Raw genomic sequence first — 20,421 nt, forward strand, 5'->3', positions numbered from 1 at the left:
AGAAAAATAAGCAGCTTTTCTATAAACTGTTTTCTCTGCAGCTCAGTCCATCACTTGCAACACGTGACATTAATCATAAACCCCCAAAACACATCTAGGTTAAAGTTTCCAGCTGTTTAGTTTCTAGAGACTTTTAAAGAGAAAAGCAGCATCCTTCAGCACAAAAGTCCTGCTGTGCTGACATGGTATTGGCGTGTCCAGATCCACTCCTGCTCTGCAAGGACAGGGAAGGGAAAGCTCTACTTAAGTTCAGTTGATTTTTGCATAGTAGATCTTGAGACCCAGGCAGAGGTGGGAAGAACTGATTTCAGCAATTACACTCTGTGTACTACAAGTGGTTCTGAAGAGCAGTCAGGAAACCTATTGGTCCAGGGAAGCCCATTCTCCTCTTAGTAACCCCCAAAACACTGTGAAGGCTGAACTGTTTATTTTCTGGAAGCCTCCTGTTATCCACTTGGAATTTCCTCTCTGCCATAAGATCTCCTTGCTCCCTAGTGGCCATTCATCCTTTCAGGAAAAGGTGAAAATCCAACTCATCTTCTCTAGTTTAATGTCACTACAGTCTCCAAGAAAGAGGAACTGAGCATTTTCAAAGTGTAGGAAGGAAGTTATTTAAAAATAAATTCTAATAAAACTGGAAGCCACTTACATCTCTTCAGTTTAAGTACCATTAAAAGATGCCAGAAGACCAGTACTGTGGGTAAAAAGGAGCCATAACTCCTTTTAAAAGGTAAGGCACCTCTCCTCTGTACTGTCCTCCAGCTTTTCTGTACAGGTACACACTGTTCCTCACCCAATGAATACTTTTTGTTGAAAAGCTAACATTTATAGTGGTCCTAGCAACTCCTAGCTGCTCAGAAGTGCTCGCAGATCCCTTTGTGCTGCAAGAAGGATTGGATGCATTCCTCCCTGTTAAACAATAATAAACTGCCAAGGCTTGACAAGCACACCACGGTGTCCTTGCGGAAGGAATGATTAGCCATTCCCAGAAAAGCTCAGAGAAGAACATAACTTTGCCCTTCTTTTGTAAGATGAGCTGGCAGAGATCCCTCCCATTTTTCACTGGCAGTGGCATGGGCTGTGGATGACCAAATCAAGCCATTTGCTGGTACCAGTCCAGTGACAACTGCTGAATAATCACATTTAGCAGAACCTGGGCTCTGGCAGGCCAAATATTTGCTTTTGCCTCTTCCTATCACAGGGTTTTTATTTTATTTTATTTTATTTTTTAAATACAGAAGGAAGGAGCCACCAAAATAGTTCCAGCAAAGTCACAAAACCCACCTACCCCTGAAACTCCCAATACATTAAATCAGTCACTAGGTAAGAGCACCAAGGTAAGTAAAAAGGTGACCAGAGTGGTCTACCAGCACCCAGACTGGCATAAGAAAGGAAACCTGTACTTCTGCTTTAAGGATAGAAGTAAAATCCAGTTCCTGTGAGGAAGTCAGACCACAAACTGCAGGTCTATGTGCTAGCCAGGATTGTATCTAAGGATACAAAGAAAACTTCTAACTTCAGATAAGAAGTACTCTGTACTGAGGCTTAATTTTTTAATGCATTTGTTAGAGCAAAATTATCTTTTGAATAGTCAGTAACACTTGATACTGAACTACATTGTGTTTTGTTAAAATAAAAGTAGGCTGAAGTGAAAAAAAAAGTGGAAAAAAAAGTTCACAGCATGAACGTAGGGAATGGCAGGGACAAGAGCACAATTAAAAAGACTTTGTTGCTAAAAAGCAATGACAAGGAACTACTAACCCCATTGAGAAAGATCATTGTACTCCTGGTAAAAGATGAAGACACATACAAGACATTGCAAAGTTACAAATTTATTTGTTTTGAAATAAATACAAATACTTCATTAAGAAACTTTTCTTGATAGACTTTACACAATAGCTTTATTCTTTCTTGAAATTGTCTGTTCTTCCCACAAACCACTATGGATATTCTACACAAAAGCTGAAGTTAGTCAATATAAAGTAACCTAGACGGTGTTCTTCTGAACAAGCAATCCCAAAGTATTAACATTTTCTATTTAACTGTTTTCTTGTTTATGCAAGGACTGCAATGCAGCAGGTATGCATTGGAGCTCAGGAAATCCCATCCCACTACATATGGAAGGACAAACTTAAGAACACCCAACTGTGAAAATCTGACTGGTAGAAAGATATCAAACCACTAGCATCAACACAAGTAACCCTAGCTATCAGGTGGCTATGTAAAGATGCAGAACCAGCAGATCATTACATTTATGCAGTCATTAAACACTGTATTGCTCAGTTACAGTGTTGCCATTCCATCACTTTGTGGAATATACTTCTCAGCACCAGCGAGAACTCAGAGTTTTAATTCTAGTAATTAGTGGCAGTTGAATGTACAGTATCTAATTACATGCCATTCCACAGTTATTCATCTCTCTTGACAAAGAACAGCTGGATCTGGCTTTGCTTACAGAATTCTGAATTTCTTACAGTTGTGCTGGACACAAAAACTTGAGCTGCAAAGATAAGAAGCTGTCTGAAGTAAAAATCAAGCTGCTTCTGCTTTGCTGGCATGTATGGCTACCCTACTCGTTCAAACTACACCAACTTCTGCAGTATTGTAAACCCTTTGACCCAAGATCCCAAAGAGGAGATGCTACCTTTCTTATAAAATTTAAATCTTGTCCTCATTTGGCTAAGTGGGGTTTAGGGTCTAGGAGGTGGGGGGGGGGGGGGGTGGGAAAGAAAGGAAGACCAGAACTAAATCTCAAAAAAGTGAAATAAAAAAGCTTAAAGATTTAGTTCGTCTTAAAGTCACATTAAATTTGTCTATTTTAGTAGTATATTATTATACATAGGAAAACAGGCTTGAATACTAATGAATTAGAAGATCTATAAATGCATGATACATTAACTTCTCTATCATTTGAAGTCAAGCTATATACAATGCATTCTACTCCAGCTTCAACATGAGGCCGTAACACATTTGTTTCATTTCCTTTTTTTAAAAGCCATCCACAACAATAATTTCTCTCCCCCTCTTTGAAACTCATCTCAAATTGTGCCAGTTTACTTCAAGAGAATTAGGAATAAAGGGATGTGGAATAGTTTTGATTTTAAAGGAGGATATTAAGCATGTCTGGTTTGACTCTGAAGTGTTTACAACCATATCAGCTTTTGGCAAGTTTCCTTTAGAATTTGGCATCCATTGAAGGAGGGCACAATAGCAGCAGCTGTCTGAGTTACAAGAGTAACGATAGAGGAAATGAGATGCTTCTTTTCTTTGGTCCCCATCAGACCCTGGTGAACAGAGCTCATCTTACAGAATAGCTTGAGATTAATACCAGTTATGTTTTTGTGGTACACAGGGGGCATCCTTTACTTTTCCAAACTGTGACCAGTTTACACCTCCTGCACACACTTAACAGGACACTTCCATGGACTTGGGGCCTGATTGCTCAGCATTGCTTGCTGAATTCGGTGTCAGCTCAATGCGCGTGTCTGTGTGGGAGCGGTTCCTGGAACCCTCCCCGGTGTGGGATCGGCTCCTAGTTCCCTCCCCGGTGTGAGACCGGCTTCTTGTGCCTTCTCCAGTGTGAGACCGGCTCCTCTGTCCTTCCAAAGAGGTTACACTGGAGCCAGAAGCTGTGCGGGACCTCATCAGCCTGGTCATACTAGCAGAGGGCACTGGAAGAAAAGACTTTCATTAACTCCTTGTTGTGTAGACTTGGTAGAAACCCCTTTCTTACTTCCAGCCCTAACCACCCTTGGAGAAGCCTTCAGGGTTGAAAATAGTTTTCATGGTAGCTTCATGTTTAGAAGTAGTAGCAACGCTCCAGACATACAGCTAATAAACCCAAATTGCTAAGGCAAAATTGGTGGTCAACAGTGAGGGATTCAAGACTATTTCATGGCATGCTTTTGTGGCTGCAAAAAGCCTGACAAAAACTGAGGAGACTCATTAGACCTCTTTTTACTTTCAGATGGTTAATTTTTGCTGGCAGCCCAGGCTAGAAATGCACCTACCCAACAACAGCTGTCAGAAGGGCATGTAATTTTATGAAATGTTGCCTGCTGCTTTCCTTGGGACAAAGCAGTTTTGTTTAAGGATACCTTTATGCCTTCTCTCAAGCATGGAAATGTCCCATTCCATGACCTATTGGTCATTAAAGAACTTACAGAATAACATGAGTAATGTGTATTAGAAAACATGGCTTAGATAAGATGCATGGGAATTACAGACAATTGCTTAAATAAAATAAAGGCAAAAGAGCTTCACCTTCATTTTGGAGAAATACTTGGTGATAGCTTTGTAGATAGACTTCTATCTACTATTTAGTAACATGATTTGGACTAAAAAAATCCTCTTCCAAACACCACAGGTTTTTTGTTTTGGTTTTTGTTTCCCTTGCAAATGCATATCCAACAGGGAAAAGACAACACATCTGCGATCAGAAGGCTCTCTGCATGCCTAGATACCCAACAAACTCTGGAAGCTGAATGAACCATTCCATAATGCCAGTACTTACTGTATCCCATGCCTTGAACAAAGTATTTGAAAGCTTCTGCAAGCTTTGCAGGCTGCAAAAGAAACAAGAGTATTATTGTACATGATGATCAACAATTTAGTTTCATTACAATGTAATGCCATAGATGTCTAATCTTAATAAGAACATCTTAAATATTCTCTGTGTTCTTCTAAATTTGCCCGAATTTTCATTTACATGAGAAAATTCCACCATTGTTCTCTCTTGTCTGTTCACTCACCCCCATTGTTTTAAATGAAAAGTCATTCAAGAGCATTTGAGAATAAGATTTTTGGAGAAGTGACTACAAGTGGTCTAAGCCGGGTCCAAACTCTACTAGTGCAGTTACTTAAGCTGATGAGCCAAAGTAAAACAACTGGCCTCATAAATATGAGGATCAATAATTCAGCAGTTCCTAACACCACATTGTATTGTGTAGAAATCTCGTTAGAAAACATCACATCCTAAAGCTGACTTACAGATCAGCTCTTGAAGTGAAGCAAGACTAGAACAAAGGTAAGTTTTTAAGTTTCCCAGCCTGCTTTTACTAGCAGCCTTGGAATGTATGCCTAAATATATTTTAGAAACTCCAGTTCATTCTCAGTCAAGCCAGGTCAGCGTATGTAAGAACACAGAACTGTTATTTCCTGCCTCCCACTTTCCTGATCTATCCTAAAAATAGTCCAAATAAAAATACGGTTTTAAAATGCTGGTGCAGAAGTCTTAATCCATGTTAGCTTAGTAGACAGGCATAAAATAATACCTCTGCATTCCCACCTCAGACCTTTACTTGGTTAAGACTTAATTAGTGGAAATAATATCCCCTTCTAATCTTAATTTTGAGCTTCATTGATCTTTAAAGAAAGAAGAAAGCTCAGATGACCGACTGACTTCATTACTCATGAAATCATAACTGTCCTTTTGGCTGACATTTGGGAACAGCCAGTACCCAGAAGGAAAACACCCATTTATTGCGGTCTGAGATGCTGCAGAACAGGATTAGTAGGATTTCTGTCAGCCAAATCATACCTGGGAAACTTGGGGGAGCCCACCACAGTCAGCCATCTGAAATAGGGATGAGAACAGCCAGTTAGTGTATTGCCAGAGAAATACATTTATGCTGAGGATATATTAAAATGACCTTTTTAACTATCTGACAGAAAAACATTTCACTTTGTTGTATGAGTAACGTTCATGTAGATGAGTGCATCAAAGTAGCTCAGCATTCATGAAAGCTACAACTGCACCTCAGAAAACATCAAATTACCTTGATCCCCTGGCAAAGCATCAGCTGGAGCTACAAATAAATGTTTTTGATAGCAAGTGATTACCAGTTTCTTAGAAAATAGCCCATTAGTCTTTATTACAGGTTCAGTTCTGAATTACAATAATGTGATGCAGTATTGGCCTGAACGACAAAGAGAGAACAAACACCTAAACCTCAGGGGTGAGAGGGAAAAATGCTTTGCTGAGATTGTGGATGGCAAGCATCAGCCTGACTTGCCAAGGGAAACAAGGAAAGCCAAATTTAAAAAAGCTATCTTGAGTGCATGCAGTATTTTTGGAGCACTTCATTTTTCCTGCCACTCCACCCCTCAAAGTCAACCCAACAAAAACAGTCCTGTTCCAAGGAACACCACAAAGTGAAATCAGTTAAGTTGTGAATTACAGGAAACCCCAAATCCTATCTAGGATTAGTTAGCAGCAAAACAGCCCTGTAACAGGTCTGGCATCAGCTGTAACCCTGAATGAGGAAAAGTTGGCCACCGATAAGTGTTTCGGATAGCGTCAGATTTTTCCTTAGAATAAGTCTGCCATGGCCATGTGGTAGGTCAGCACTCAACCGCCTCACCATTAGGAGGAAAAATTACTTACAACTCATTGTTTATTATCATTATCACTGCCCAGTTCAGTAAACAGAGATACAGTAGAAGGTCCCAGTAGAAGCATGACAAAATTTGTGTCACTGTTTGTAATCTATTACACTTACTGCACTTTATGTCATCACTAATGAACTGAAGACTGCACCCATACTTAATGCCAAGAAACAGCCAAAGATTTGGCTTCATTCTTTGCTGTTTTGACAGTCCATTTTATCAACTTTTTGGAAAACACAGAAGTCATTTCCAAATGTAAGCTGTCCTGGACTGCATTCAAATAAAAAGCAGGATGACAGAACTGTGATGGATAGATTAGTTATCTATTCACCTTACGCTGCTGTTGAGGAAAAGGCAAGGACAGAAACAGAATGTTTTTGCAATTCTACTCTGCTGAAGGTTTTTTCAAACCTTTCCAAATACCAACATCAACTTTGCTGGCTCTGGTCAAATTCATTATTGGTATGTGAAATACAGAGCATTTCAGGTCTCACCTCTAGTGTTTCAAAATAGAGGAGCTGAGAAATTCCCTGTTGTTAACCTTGATGAGAAGCACCCAGCTTGGTTTATCCCAGTAAAATGCTCTTATCCTGAAGGCACTGCTCTTCCACATCAGAACTGAATTTTGATCATGTTACCAGTACTGTAGCACATTGGTTTGGTTCTGCTTTTATAGTTAATTGAGATAATATTAAATGAGGGGAATGTTTATTTAAAGAAACAACTTTTATTATTACCTTCAGAAGCGTTGTCCTTGTTGGGTCCAGCTTTGAATTGCATTCAACCTATATGAAATAAGAGTAACATAAGATATTGTATGCAAAATATTAATTATGAACTGCTGGATGAAAACAAACTAAATACCTAATCTTCTGTCTTAATACTGACTAAATTGGGTTTCTTAGTCTTCCGTATAAGGACTTTCTTTATGTGTGCATATATCATTATAAGGGATCAATTAGGTCAGTTAACACTTATGGCTATTCTTTTCCATGTACAAACAAACCCATTTACTGGGAATTAGATTTTTTTTGTGTTTCTGGGACTCCAGTGGCAACCAGGGTTGTTTATCTTGTGATTCAGGGTCATCTGGTAGCATCCCAAGAGGTGAGTAGCCACGTGGCCAACAGCCAGCAGGCGGGCATGCCTGTTAAGGCACAACAAGAAGTCATCCAGTCATCTGGGGCGAGTTATAATGGTCAAAAAGCAGCTCTTCGCTTCCATAGTGACCCAGGGCAGAACTCCAACACCACAGAACAAGTTAAAATGCCAGCAGCAGATTCCTCTCCGAAGGAAAATATTTGTGTTTCACTGGAATTGCTCTGGCAATTGTTCCTAACACAGTAGCTATTAAATAGTGGTACACAGAGGGTACAAACAGTCAGGAATAATGGCAGCTCTCCTGCAGCCCGAAAGAGGATAGCCATCTGATAGCTGGCGAGATTTGCTGCGCCTCTGGGAGCCCTGCCGGGCTCACTCAGCATCTTGGGTTGCCTGCCCATTAGCACAGTGGTGAGGAAGGCTCGATATACACACCACAGCATCCACTGCCGGGGAGCTGTCGCCAACCACCAGGAGGACGGGGCATCTGCAAGGAAACACACAAAAGCTGTGTTATTTCTGTGGTCCGGCCCAGGCTTGCCCTCAGCTTTACTTTGCGTCCAGGGAAGAATGAGATGGTTAAATGTGGGAAAATTGTTTATTTTTTATTCCAGAAACTTTAAGGACACATTAAATCTCCCATATTATGGAATCACAGAATAGTTGAGTTGGAAGGTCTAGAGGTCATCTGGTCCAGCCCCCTGCTCAAGAGGGCCTACCTACCGCAGGTTGCCCAGGAGCACATCCACATTCCTTTTGAAGATCTCCAAGGATGCAGACCTCACAACCTCTCTGGGCAACCTGTGCCAGTGCCCAGTCACCCGCACAGTAAAAGTGCAGATAAACTGACATACTCTGATACCTTGCCTGAGAACCTGTCCTTTTCCTCACCTTGTGGTAATCAGCCCTTCCCATTGCTCTTATTCCCTGTTTTATAAGGAATTGAATGTGGTAATCAGCATCAAAGTCTCACCCTACTTCTTGCTCCTCTCCCAGCTCCAACTTTTGGAATGTCAGCCAATTTCAACCTCTGGCAGAAAAACAGAGTCTCAAGGCCTGCCATGTTTAAACATCAGCAGCTGGGCAATGGACTGGACAACTATTTTGTTTACAAATTGCAGCATAAGTGAAAAGCCATCAGTAGAAAATCTGGTAGATAAACGTTCTCTGCCATAACTGCTCCATCTTCCAACCTAGAAATTCTGTGATTCTGTGATCTTCTTGAATTACTGTTTTTTAATTGGTTCTGGTCATGTTTCTTTGGCTGCATAGGCATGGCTTAAGTGCATCCAGAGCCATAGTTTACATTAAGTCTCCGTAATGGGTGTCCCTGACAATATATCAACATATCAATAACAATATATCTCCAAAATGAAGCTACAAGACCCTTTTCTAGCACGGAAGCAGGGCAACTCAGCAACATCTTTGCAATGTTTGCATACCACACCCCCAGATCACATCTCTTTGCTCACATCATGTAGAGGTGAACTGATTGGAAATAAAATACTTACTGAAGGGTGACAACATTTACTCCAGGAACAGGGCGTTCAATCTCTAGGTCTCGCCGACTAAAAAAAAAAAAAAAAATGGAGAGGACAAACATTTTTGATACACACAAATTGAACATATATGCCCATATTCTAATTTACAGAAAGCACAGGGACTCACATGTGTTAATCTTATATATGTTGTAATCTCCATAACTGATGGAGAACCACTTTTAAACTGAAACATCAATATCTTTGTTCAGTCCAAGTGTACCATCTTTCGCCCCACAAACACACAAGGACCTTCTCCCATAAGCAAGCCACCTGAGATCCCTAAAGGTGTTGTCAACCATAACTTTATACTGGGGGAAAACAAGTAACTCCACCACACAAATAGTACTGGCTAAAAAAAGAGCTGGACAGACTCTTAAAACAGTTTCCAGTTAGAAATCAGGTAAATGTATTTACCTGGTGTAAGAGTTGACAAAGAGATGAAGGTTGGTTTGATTCATATCATTAATAATATGCTGACGGTAAGTATGGATCAGGTCAGGGTTGCTGTGAATCTCTTCCTACAGGGGAGACAGAATCATTCAGAATAGGGGCTATTTTCTGAAAAGATCTGAAGACATGGCACAGCAGTCGTGTATCAGACTCATCTCCACACAACAGGAGTGCACCCTTAGAGAAGGGAGAACTTGCAACACTCAGTGGTTTCACCCAGAGCTAACATTAGCCTCTGACTGTCGTTCCACATTTTTCAATTTAAGTTATCAGTGTGTTGTAATATCACAATCATACAGTTGCAAAACACTGTTGTAGTGCAGATGGTTACAGTCAAACAAGTGTGAGGTTCTAAAACAAAAGATTCAGAGTAAGAAGCTCCATAAATGTTTCCACGATAAAGCTGATGTTCAAAGCTTACAAACATATGTAATGTGAAACTCATTTTCACAATAATAAATAACTAAGCTTCAAGGACTTAAACCACTAACATTTTCAAACTGTTTGGTTCTATAATCTTTACAGATTAGTTCCTTGTTCTGCTGGAATGGAGTTTTCCATTGCATTTACTAACAGTTTCAAGTCCAGCAATATGGCCTTATAAAATAGTATTGAAATAGGTTTGCATTGAAGAGCAATGTTTCTACTAGTAACCACTTTTCTCAGAGTTACAAGCATGTTACGGTATAAAAGCCTTTGGGCAAATTCTTCTCAGAATGTTACCACATACAATGCTTTACTCATGCTTAAGTATCAACTACCTAAACAGGGAGCTGCCACTTCTGGAGTTGTTATAACTGCAGTGTGCTTGAGTCTTTGGAACTCAGGAAGCCTCACGGCAATATACACACTCCAAAGTGCTGGGAACGCAAGTATTCATCCTATCCCACAGTTTAATTTTGTATTTTGTTGTTTAAGTAAAATGTTCTCCCCTCCTCCCAGCTCTAGGAGGTAAATAAAGATGACTGAATACATCAGAGGAATGTTTTGAACATGCTTACCTTTCCAAAAAGATGTGAAATGACCAAGTCTGGTAAAGCATTTGTCCAACCTGAAATCTGAAGAGCAGGATTATCTAAGTATCTGATATTAAAACAATCTTTGAACAATTGAAACCTTTTAATTACCCATAAGAAGACCAATAGATATTTCTCTGCTGCTCTTATGTACAATATCCTGGACTGATTTTTTTTCCCTCGAATCCTACTATACCATCAGGTATTGTTTACGTTTTGGTTGTTCTCATAGGATGTCTTTACTAATTTGATTACATAGAAAACACACTACCAGTGACATGAGTATATACAGAATCACTCCCTGAAAGAAAATTAAGTAAATCAGCCAGATATGTGTAATTTAACCAATCTTGTCCCTAGCAATCAACACAGAGTACTTTGGAGCTGATCCCTAAAGACCATGGAGCTCTGGTGTTCACACAGTGCATGGTCTTGATTTGGAAGGACAGAAGGATACAGGGGGCACACTGTACACCTAAGGTTGTCAATAGCTAGGAGAGGTAGACGGCAGTGACACAGATGTGAAAGAATTTAATTATGGTGAGATATTGGATGAGATAACTAAAATGAGTCAACTGGTCTATCTCATTGTGGCAGAGATAATAAACAAAATTCCAGTTCAAACTTACCAAAATAAACTGGTATGCTAAACTTTTTTTTTTTTTTTTTTTTTAAAGGAGTAATCAGCATTGGAAAAATGTTACATCCCTGCTTTGGAAAGTTTCTCCTAGTACTACAAGGCTGTCATTGCACTTAATATCCCCTTAACACACTTAGAATAGGTTGATTATATGTGTGGTTAAAAGACAAAACACCAATTTTTGAACTTCTGTGTTTATAACAACCTCCATTCATTAAAACATGACCCTGAATGATACAATAAATGTATTCCATCAGCTTACCCTGAAAAAAATGTTTTCATAAGTTAAGTGAGTGACATGCAATGTATCAATTATACCTATTTCTCCATTAGCTCCAGGAGGCCATCTGAAACCAGCTCTCAACCTGTTTTCCCACACTGTAATCTTACAACTACAAAAGAATAAAGTGTACAGGGGCTTTGTTTGTGAATAATATCACTTAAAAGTCTGATTGTACAGACAATCTGACTATTGTTACTGTAGCTAATGCCCTTTTGAGTCTTTTTAGCATCTCAGATTCAGCTAGATGACTAAAACCAGGAATATATTGTTTTGATTTTTTTTTTCTGTGCTCCAATTCACTTCTTGGACTATGCTTGTAAACAAAGCCACAGACAAGAGAAAAAAAAAAAAAAAGAAGAAGAAGAAAGAATGTTACACTAAGATTCAAGTTTAATTGGAAGAAAGTTGTTTCCAAAACTATTCCATGTCCAAGATAAAGTATTTTTTTCATTACCAACTCTTAAGAATTGTCCGTACCCGGTAGCTCCATTATACCATAGGTATCTGCTTCCTAGAAGTACCAATTTTATTTTATTTATTTATTTTTATCACTGGCTCTACAGGAGGTATGTTTGTAAATGGAAAAAATAAATCCAAAAGGAATTAGTCTGTGATATTTTGTGTCTGCAGCCATGCCTTAACACACAAGCTTGCCCAGCTCCTCATGCTTGTCATGTTCACAGTATGATTTATTTTTCTAACATAAGAATGTTTACCTTTGTCGCTGCCCAGTCCATCCAACCTTCAGCACAAGGGTTTACATTAATGAGAACTAATCCCTCCACCATGTCTGCATGGTTTAACTGAAAAAAAAAAAAAAAGAAAGAAAGAAAAAAAAAACCACCTTTGAGTTAAGATTTATCTTGTGTCCTTTGCAAGCTGACAGACATCATAAAATTTAAATTAGCAAATTATCTCCTGGGAAGGAAGGCAGTAGGTCTAGTTTTATCTTGCACAAAACAAGCATATGTATGGAAAAAAAAAAAAAATCATTAAACCAATTCAACGGAGCAGCTGGAGAATATTAAGATTTAACTTCTTCTCCACCCTCAGTTTAAATAGAGAACTCCCATTAAAAAAACCTTCTGCAGACTAACTGGCCTTAAAACGGAAAATCTAGGTCTTCTGGATTAGCTATCCCGCAGACCATGGTATTTCACTTAAAAGCCTGGCTGCTTACTTGGATGGATACAGTAGAGCAGGAAGTCTCTGCAGACCCTATGGAGGCAGCAATACATCTAGAAAATCAGGTTCGAGACTTTAAGAAAGCTCCATGAAATGAAACTTACAGCAAATCTGGTCAGGATGTAGGCACCAGCTCCAGTTCCCATTCCAATAACAGTCTTCAGCCTGCACAGCAGTTGCATGCCATGAAATGAAAGAGACAAATCAGTAAGGGTGCACTGAAAATAAGTAAAACTCTGTCAGCAGCCTTCCTCTTGCACATGCCAATGGAAGGACAGGTTGCACATTGGGCAAGCTGTGGACCCTCAGCAATGCCAGTAGCTCCAGTAAGGAGCTTGCAGAGCAAATTGGATTTCAGCAGATTCTTGGGCCTATGGTCCTCATATATTGCAGTGCAGCAACAATCCTCACTTATCTTTAAGTAAATACACTGAGCAACCACAGCATTGTTCTGGTTCTGTAAGGAAATGGCTACTCTCCACCAGAAAAACTTCTAAGATACAGTCCTAAGGTCTGCAGTCAAAACATAAAGCCCCCCACCCCAGGCTCCCCTATCCTCCACGACAAAGCTATCAAACTGTGATGCTGATTCCTCTCTAGCAGGGAGCTGGCAGGGAAACCTCTTATGCTATCCAGCTGCTGGGGCAAGCAAATTTAAACTTCATAACTAAGCAGGGCAGAGACAAACTAAATATTTGCATTCACTGAAATTGGTTTTAAAGCACCACCTTCAAGGTCTTAGAAAATACATGGAAGGGGAGACTAGACAAAACCACTCAGAAAAACATGCTATACGATGCTTTTAGGAAAATGCCTAGAGAAAGGTTTAATTCTCATTACAGTATTAAATCGAGGTTCCGTAAGTACACTCCAGCTTAGCTGATTTTCAAGATATTGACATTATGTTAGCATTTTTTTTTTTTTTTAAAGAGAACAGCAGAATTGCCAATACTGTGCCTTGGTTTAATAAAAAGGAAAAAAAAGTGTTTCAAACAATACATTTGTTTTAAAAATGTAGAGAGACCAAAGAAGTAAACTAGTCCAAGGTATTGCTACAACTAGTTTGCATGCTGAACAATGTTTAAATTCATGTGCTGGTCTAAGACAAAAGCTCCACCAGCAGTGCAGCCTGTCTGTTCTCCAAGGCTCCCTAACCCTGAATGTCAGATTCTCTTCTTAGTTTGAAAACCCACTGGAGGTGCCTACTTGCAGTCTTCACTGCACATCAGGAGCACTAGTTCCTCAGAGAAGGCACTTCTCATGCATAACTTCTGCTAAAACTATGCTTTAAAGGAGGACACTTGACTAAACTTGCTGCAGGTACACAGCAAAGGAACACTGCCTGTACCAGGTTCCTCAGCATCAGCAGTCTGGCTTATGTACTAGTAGTACAAGAGGCTTGAAGAAGCAGGAATGACCCCTAAAGACACTCAAGCCACAGAAACAAAACATTAAGTGTCTTCAGATGGGTCTACATTTTTTTCTACTAACCACACAGGAAAACGTGGGTTGTTACAGTGGGAAGAACAGATTGTCTGTGTCCTATCTCTGTCACGGCTACACAGAAAATGTACTGGAGGAAACCCCTAAATTATGCACATGTGATTTCACTTGAAGCTGCTTCCTGTTTAAAAATAAACAGACTTTTCAAAAACTGAAAGGGCAAAATATAAGCTTCTTCAGAAACAAAGGCAAAATAGCCAACTGTAATAAAAGAGTTAAAAAAGAACCACAACAGAAATTATAACAAAATGCCAGGAAGCTTCAGGGGCAGAACAGAGGAATACCTGATCTTCCCTGCTCTTTCTTCAGTGTGCCACATAAAAACAAGAATGAGGAAAATAAGTCAGGAATTCTGCACTCACCCAAACTGTTTCAGGATTCCAGGAATCATTTCAGCCAGCTGATCCATGGAGGGATATACATACCTACAACAAATACATGTTTGTGGAGTTACTACACACATTCAGTAGAGTAGTCTGGTATATTTAGAGACACACTGGTCACTGTAGATTTAATAACAAATGTGCCTATTACCATATCATTAACAGCATGAACTGAATTTAAATCAGGAGCAAGTACAAGTAAGTGATTTAGCAGAAATATGTATGTACTCAATATGGTGCTTTATGTGAGTTACAGGATGATAGTCTAGTCCAGCTAAAAGCAAAACAGACCATAATGAATCTCTTCCAAGAAAAAGTTAACATCAAAAATTTATTAAAGAGTTTGGACTTAAGAGGTGAGTTTCCAGCCACATTCACCACATTTGTACTTTTGGTTTACCACAAAAAGGTTTCCCCATGTTGCAGAATCACAGACTACAGCAATGCAATCTAGATCTTTGGCAAATAGTTCGCATGCATATTTTCAGGGACATGCATTTCTGCAGATAGAAAAATTAGGATAACTTTCTATTAATATTCATGGAGTAAATGAAGCCATAGAAAGGTCTGTGAAGCTGTTGAAGAAATTCGACAAATGGCTGTAAGTTAATGTCTCTGGTCTTCTGCAGAGTGGCAACAAAATTCTGAGAAGGATATATTTAACAAAACTTTGACCAAGCAGCACAAATAAAAAAAAAATCCACCCTAAGAAGCCACAGAACATCTGCCTAGGATACATACAAATTTCTGCTTTCCATCAGGACTATACTTAATGATTCTCTAGTCTTACCCACTCCCAAAAACAAAAAAAAAAGAAAAGAAAGAACATTGCAAAACTGTTTTACATGGTTTTCTTAGATTTTCTTGTTGGGAAAGTAAAGCTTGTCATGACTTTCAGCTGGAGGGCTAAGAGATAGTACAGTTTCTTGTGCTGTCATCATGATGATTAAGTAGTGGTCTTTACTAGCACAGACCACGATCTTTGCCCTGTGCAGCTGACAACCCAGAAGTGTTAATGCCTGTTCAGGACATGAGGGTTAAGACACTTAAATGCTTTTGGTTCAAACATATACAAAGGGAAGTGACTAAAATAGCTTTGTCATCTGCTTGGGTAGACAACTGGGCCATTGCAGTTAACACTTGCTGAGCACCTGGCCCATGATAACCTCCTCAGCCAGACTAGCTTAACAATTAAGAAGGTAAATAGACTGGCTCATGCATTAGGGTATGTACAAGCTCCTTAATACCTAGTTCTTACTGTCTCTTGACTTCTGCCCTTACTTGGCATGTTGGCTACTTCCTTCCTCAACCAAGCTGACTCCTGTCCAAGAGGCATCTTCAGGCAAACCATCTCCTCTGACTAAATGGGACAAGTATTTTGGCAAAGACAGCACTTAACGACATTCAAGTTTCCAAGAGTTACAACATCATATATGATACATAGTCGGGAGGATGCAGGAATTTACAATATCCCAAGGGTTACATCACTTTGTTACTGTCCAGCCACTTGGAATTTCTAGTAAGCTTATCGAGTTTATTTATCAACATCTACCATGCTAGTATTTCCTAAAAGCCACAGACTTAGGAAAGACGTGATATAGTACTAATGCCTATTTTGTTTACAGAAACAATTTAGTTTTGTATTTGTATTCAAGATTTCATTACAAAACATGGCAACCCATTATTTAAGCTGACAGATGTAGAGATATCACAGAATCACAGAATTTTCTAGGTTGGAAGAGACCTCAAGGTCATCGAGTCCAACCTCCAACCTAACGCTAACAGCCCTCCACTAAACCATATCCCTAAGCTCTACATCTAAGCGTCTTTTGAAGACTTCCAGGGATGGTGACTCCACCACTTCCCTGGGCAGCCTGTTCCAATGCCTCACAACCCTTTCTGTAAAGAAGTTCTTCCTAACATCTAACCTAAAACTCCCCTGGCTCAACTTAAACCCATTCCCCCTCGTCCTGTCACCAGGCACGTGGGAGAACAGGCCAACCCCCACTGCTTTACAAGTGTGGTTGTCAGCAATAAAACACAAAATTACAGCCCCAAAGTTTACTGTGAATTGGTAAGACAAAACAGAGATTAAGAAAATTAGAAATAGAATGTGTCAGTGTTCAAAAGCCAATTACTCTTCTTTCTGCAATTGCTTTTCAATTGAATTGCCGATTAATGCTCTTTTTCCAGCCACTGAAAGAGGATAACTCTGAAAACATGGGCTGTTTCTGTGATAACTCACCCAGTTTGGAAAGATGGTGCACCATCCTGCTGACCAGGTGCATCCACATGGCAAACTGCAAAGTGCTGAGTGATTTCCTGCATATCCTCAAAGTTGAACAGGGGATTGAAGCAAGTTTTATCTTGAAAAGAAAAAGAAAACATGGAATATTTGTGCTGAGAGGAAATTTGTTCGATAGTAAGTCTGCATCTATAATAAAATCATTTATTTCATTAATGTTATCTCTAATATAAACTTTTCTTAACTGCAGGCCAGGTTTCAACAATCAGCTGAGCTATGGTATAGCCTGGAAAAAGTGACAATCCTTTATTTCTAAGGAGGAAAAAACAGTAAAGCCCTGCTACAAAGCAACCTCTGAAAAGTTGTTTTAATTCCTTGAAGAGAAAAAAAAAAAAAACGAAAAGCTCTCTCTTCATGGCCAGCTAAGGTTTATCCATGTTATTTTGGTCCTTGCCAGAAGTATTGGCTTGGTGCCCCAAAATCTAAAGAAATCATTATTTATGCGAAGGTAAAATAGTCATAAAATGCCATCAGAAATATTCACCCTGGGTTTTGGCTTAGGTAAAATTATTCATTTACTTGTCCAGTCATTTTTCTTTGGATTATGTCAAAACAGATGGCGAGAAAAGGTATCCAACTCTGAGATCGTGACTTGTGCTTTTGCCCAAATATTACAAGATAAACATAATATTCATGTCTCTCAAGGCAGGCAACTCAAGACAAAAGTGTCCTTTTGGGATACTTAATTCTGTAGGACCCAACTCTGAGATGATTTGATTTCTGATGTTTAATGAATATTAATGTAGGGAGAAGGTTAGCATACTTTCCTTCTGGAGTGGAAAGCATGAACTCTGCAGCACCATCTTTAAGACGCATAGAAAACAGTTCAATATTTTGTGTGTGTTTCTGAATGTCCTCTTACTACACAACATGCAAACAAAATCATTAGAGAATATACAGTATTTTTAGCTAAAATCCAGCTTTAGGAGAATATATGAGTTAGGGATAAAGCTTCCTTGCCTTTTAGAAAGAGAGAAAGTTTATTCACCATACAGAGTTTGTATCTCTAGAAAGAAAAAAGTTTTATTCAGAAGTGAGACCTAGATCTCTTCTGTGATCCACAGAAAATCCAAAATAAAGTAAATCAGGTCTACTCAAGAAAATAAGAAAAAGATCTTTTTCTTATTAGCAATATCGTCCCCTCTCCTTTCCAATCCAGGCTTTACAGATTTGCAGATGTTTTTAATATTAAAATTCATATCTCATTAAGAAATAGCAAATTGTATGAAGCAAACAGTACTGTGAAAAGAACAAACTTGAGCAGATCTGGACATATAGGTCATTATATTCCTATATAATGACCTGGATAAGATAAATGGCACTTAAAGTTATTTTATTAATACTGATTTGATATGCAATTCATATAAGCGCATCGCAGCATAAGACTGGTTTTCAGACAGGAATCTACAAGCCAAAGCAACAGCAATGTCCTTATCAATCCTGCTGGCAACACAGAATCACAGAATGGCTTGGGTTGGGAGCCATGGACCTCAAAGCCCGTCCAGTTCCAACCCTCCTGCCATGGGCAGGGACACCTCCCACCACATCAGGTTTCCCAAAGCCCCATCCAGCCTGGCCCTGAACACTCCCAGAGATGGGACATCCCCAGCTCCTCTGGATAACCTGTCCCACTGCCTCACCACCTTCAGAGTAAAGAATTTCCTCCTCATATCTAATCTAAATCTCCCCTCTTTTAGTTTAAAGCCATTATTCTTTGTCCTATCACTGCACTTCCTGACAGAGTCCCTCCCCTGAGCTAACATAGCCTCAGCCATTCTTTACAGATATTTTTACATCATTTATAGAAGGTTGTTACAAGCTACCAGAGATTCTTTTCCTCCCTTAAGTGAAATATTCCAATTATTTACATTGGTAGGATAGAAACTGAGAATTAAGCTGTCTGTAAGAAAAATATTAGATTAGGCACGTTTGTATACAAAGAATGGTGCCATGTAACAGGTTGCAATGGACGTAAGTTGGCAAGGACCTGGGAAAGGTTTCCTAACCTCCGCAGTTTCCATACCTTTGACTACAGCAATAGTGTTAAGTAACCAGGCCATAGCTGTACTATAAAATAAAAAGCCTACTTACGATTCAGCCCAATGTCGTGGTAGGTGAGAATAGCAGGTCTGTTCCCTCTGGGAGTCCCGCACATGGTGACATGGACCGAGCCATGCACAGTCTCCACATCTTGCTCCTGATAAAGAACAAGGGGAATCTGTCAGCAGCTTGTCCAAGGGCTCTGATTAACACCCACCGCAGCAGTACAGCTCCTGCCTTATCCCAGGGCTGTCTGCAGCCCCTCTGGCCCCAGGATCTCTGCAACTCCTGTGCTAACGCACCCCATGCCTCCCCACAGTGTGGGCTCTCTGCTGACATTTTACATGTGGTTGTCATTTACTGCAGTCCACAGACAACTGCAGAAGCACTCAAGCTGCTAGCTCTAACCAGATATTGAGGAAACACTTTCTGACCACAGCAAAAGGCAGAGAGGAAGAAAAAAAAAAAAAAAAAAAAAAAGCAGTTCGGTGCAATGATGCCTAAAACAACAGCTTACAACTATGGCCAGCAGCATTTGCAAAGGTGCAGGTTGCCAAAAGAAAACACTTCTGCTTTCTAGGAAAATGATTTTAACTGAGCAAGCAATTATTATTTCCCTAAAGAACAGGCTATTAAATAGCCTGTATTCACCATAAAGACTTATCACACTCCGGGACCTTGTGGTTTTAGTAAAAACACAGTAAACATAACAGCTACATGTGTTAGCTTTATGGCTTGCTATTGTTTAGATCTAAGCACAAACACAAATGAATAAAGTTTGCTACAGAATAGCATGGCTATACCTTTGTTATGGTGATTATCACAGAAACAACCTTTAAAAGCCCAGTGCTATTATTTGACATAACTGGATTTTGTACTATTTAATGAGATTATAACACACGTAGTATCAAATCAGAGACACTCTCACTACCATCTTTTATTTACTGGATGTCTGTGTAGGTTAGAGAGACTTGGTGCATACTAACATTCTTGACATATGGAATAGTCTTAGTTTCTTTTACACTTGCTCTTAAGATAGGTACAGTTTGTTAAGATAGATAGAGTTTGTTAGCTTGTCAATGTGTTTAAAGGGAATCACAGAACAACAGTTGGCCATGACACATTTACAGTACTGTTACATTTATGTTATCAAAGCAGTATGTATTTAGTAGCCAGCCTTAACATTTCATAAGAATGTTTTCCGTATAGGATACAGACATCATTGTCATTCGGTACAGTATACAGTCTGCTCTGTGCTTACTTGACTTGCTCTGTGCAATAATGCCTGGAGACAAAGTCCAAGTTAAATTCAAATCTGTTACAAATTACGCCGTAAAAATTAGCAGCATACAGCCTCTACAAAAGCCTTTACACAGGAAAACTCAGAAGCTCTTCAAAGATCTGAAGTATTGATTCAATCTAAATCTCAGCTCAGACATTTCATACATGAACTATACCATGCATTTTGTTGAAAATAAGGATGCTAGGCAGCACCACACCACATTTCACCTATTTTCCTTGCAATTACACATTCAAATCAGTTTTGAGTTGCAAACATACAAAGACTCCCCCCTTCTCTTGAACAAC

General features: G+C 39.4%; 1 protein-coding gene across 2 annotated transcripts in view; it reads right to left on the minus strand.

The window, feature by feature from the left end:
* Positions 1 to 1,816: 1,816 nt before the first annotated feature.
* The window catches only part of NDRG1 (N-myc downstream regulated 1), a 43,117-nt gene continuing 24,512 nt past the window's right edge, over positions 1,817 to 20,421 (minus strand). For both annotated transcript variants that reach the window (XM_084507878.1, XM_084507879.1), the window contains exons 4-16: positions 18,886 to 18,991; positions 16,735 to 16,855; positions 14,469 to 14,531; positions 12,708 to 12,768; positions 12,135 to 12,221; positions 10,481 to 10,537; positions 9,444 to 9,547; positions 9,000 to 9,056; positions 7,924 to 7,975; positions 7,125 to 7,172; positions 5,540 to 5,575; positions 4,514 to 4,565; positions 1,817 to 3,671 (exon numbers count right to left, since the gene is read on the minus strand). In XM_084507878.1, the coding sequence (XP_084364004.1) occupies positions 3,406 to 3,671; positions 4,514 to 4,565; positions 5,540 to 5,575; positions 7,125 to 7,172; positions 7,924 to 7,975; positions 9,000 to 9,056; positions 9,444 to 9,547; positions 10,481 to 10,537; positions 12,135 to 12,221; positions 12,708 to 12,768; positions 14,469 to 14,531; positions 16,735 to 16,855; positions 18,886 to 18,991 (1,110 nt within the window). In that variant the 3' untranslated portion in view covers positions 1,817 to 3,405. The remainder of the gene's footprint in view (positions 3,672 to 4,513; positions 4,566 to 5,539; positions 5,576 to 7,124; positions 7,173 to 7,923; positions 7,976 to 8,999; positions 9,057 to 9,443; positions 9,548 to 10,480; positions 10,538 to 12,134; positions 12,222 to 12,707; positions 12,769 to 14,468; positions 14,532 to 16,734; positions 16,856 to 18,885; positions 18,992 to 20,421) is intronic.

Source organism: Aythya ferina (assembly GCF_964211825.1).
Source record: "Aythya ferina genome assembly, chromosome: 2".
Lineage (NCBI taxonomy): Eukaryota > Metazoa > Chordata > Aves > Anseriformes > Anatidae > Aythya > Aythya ferina.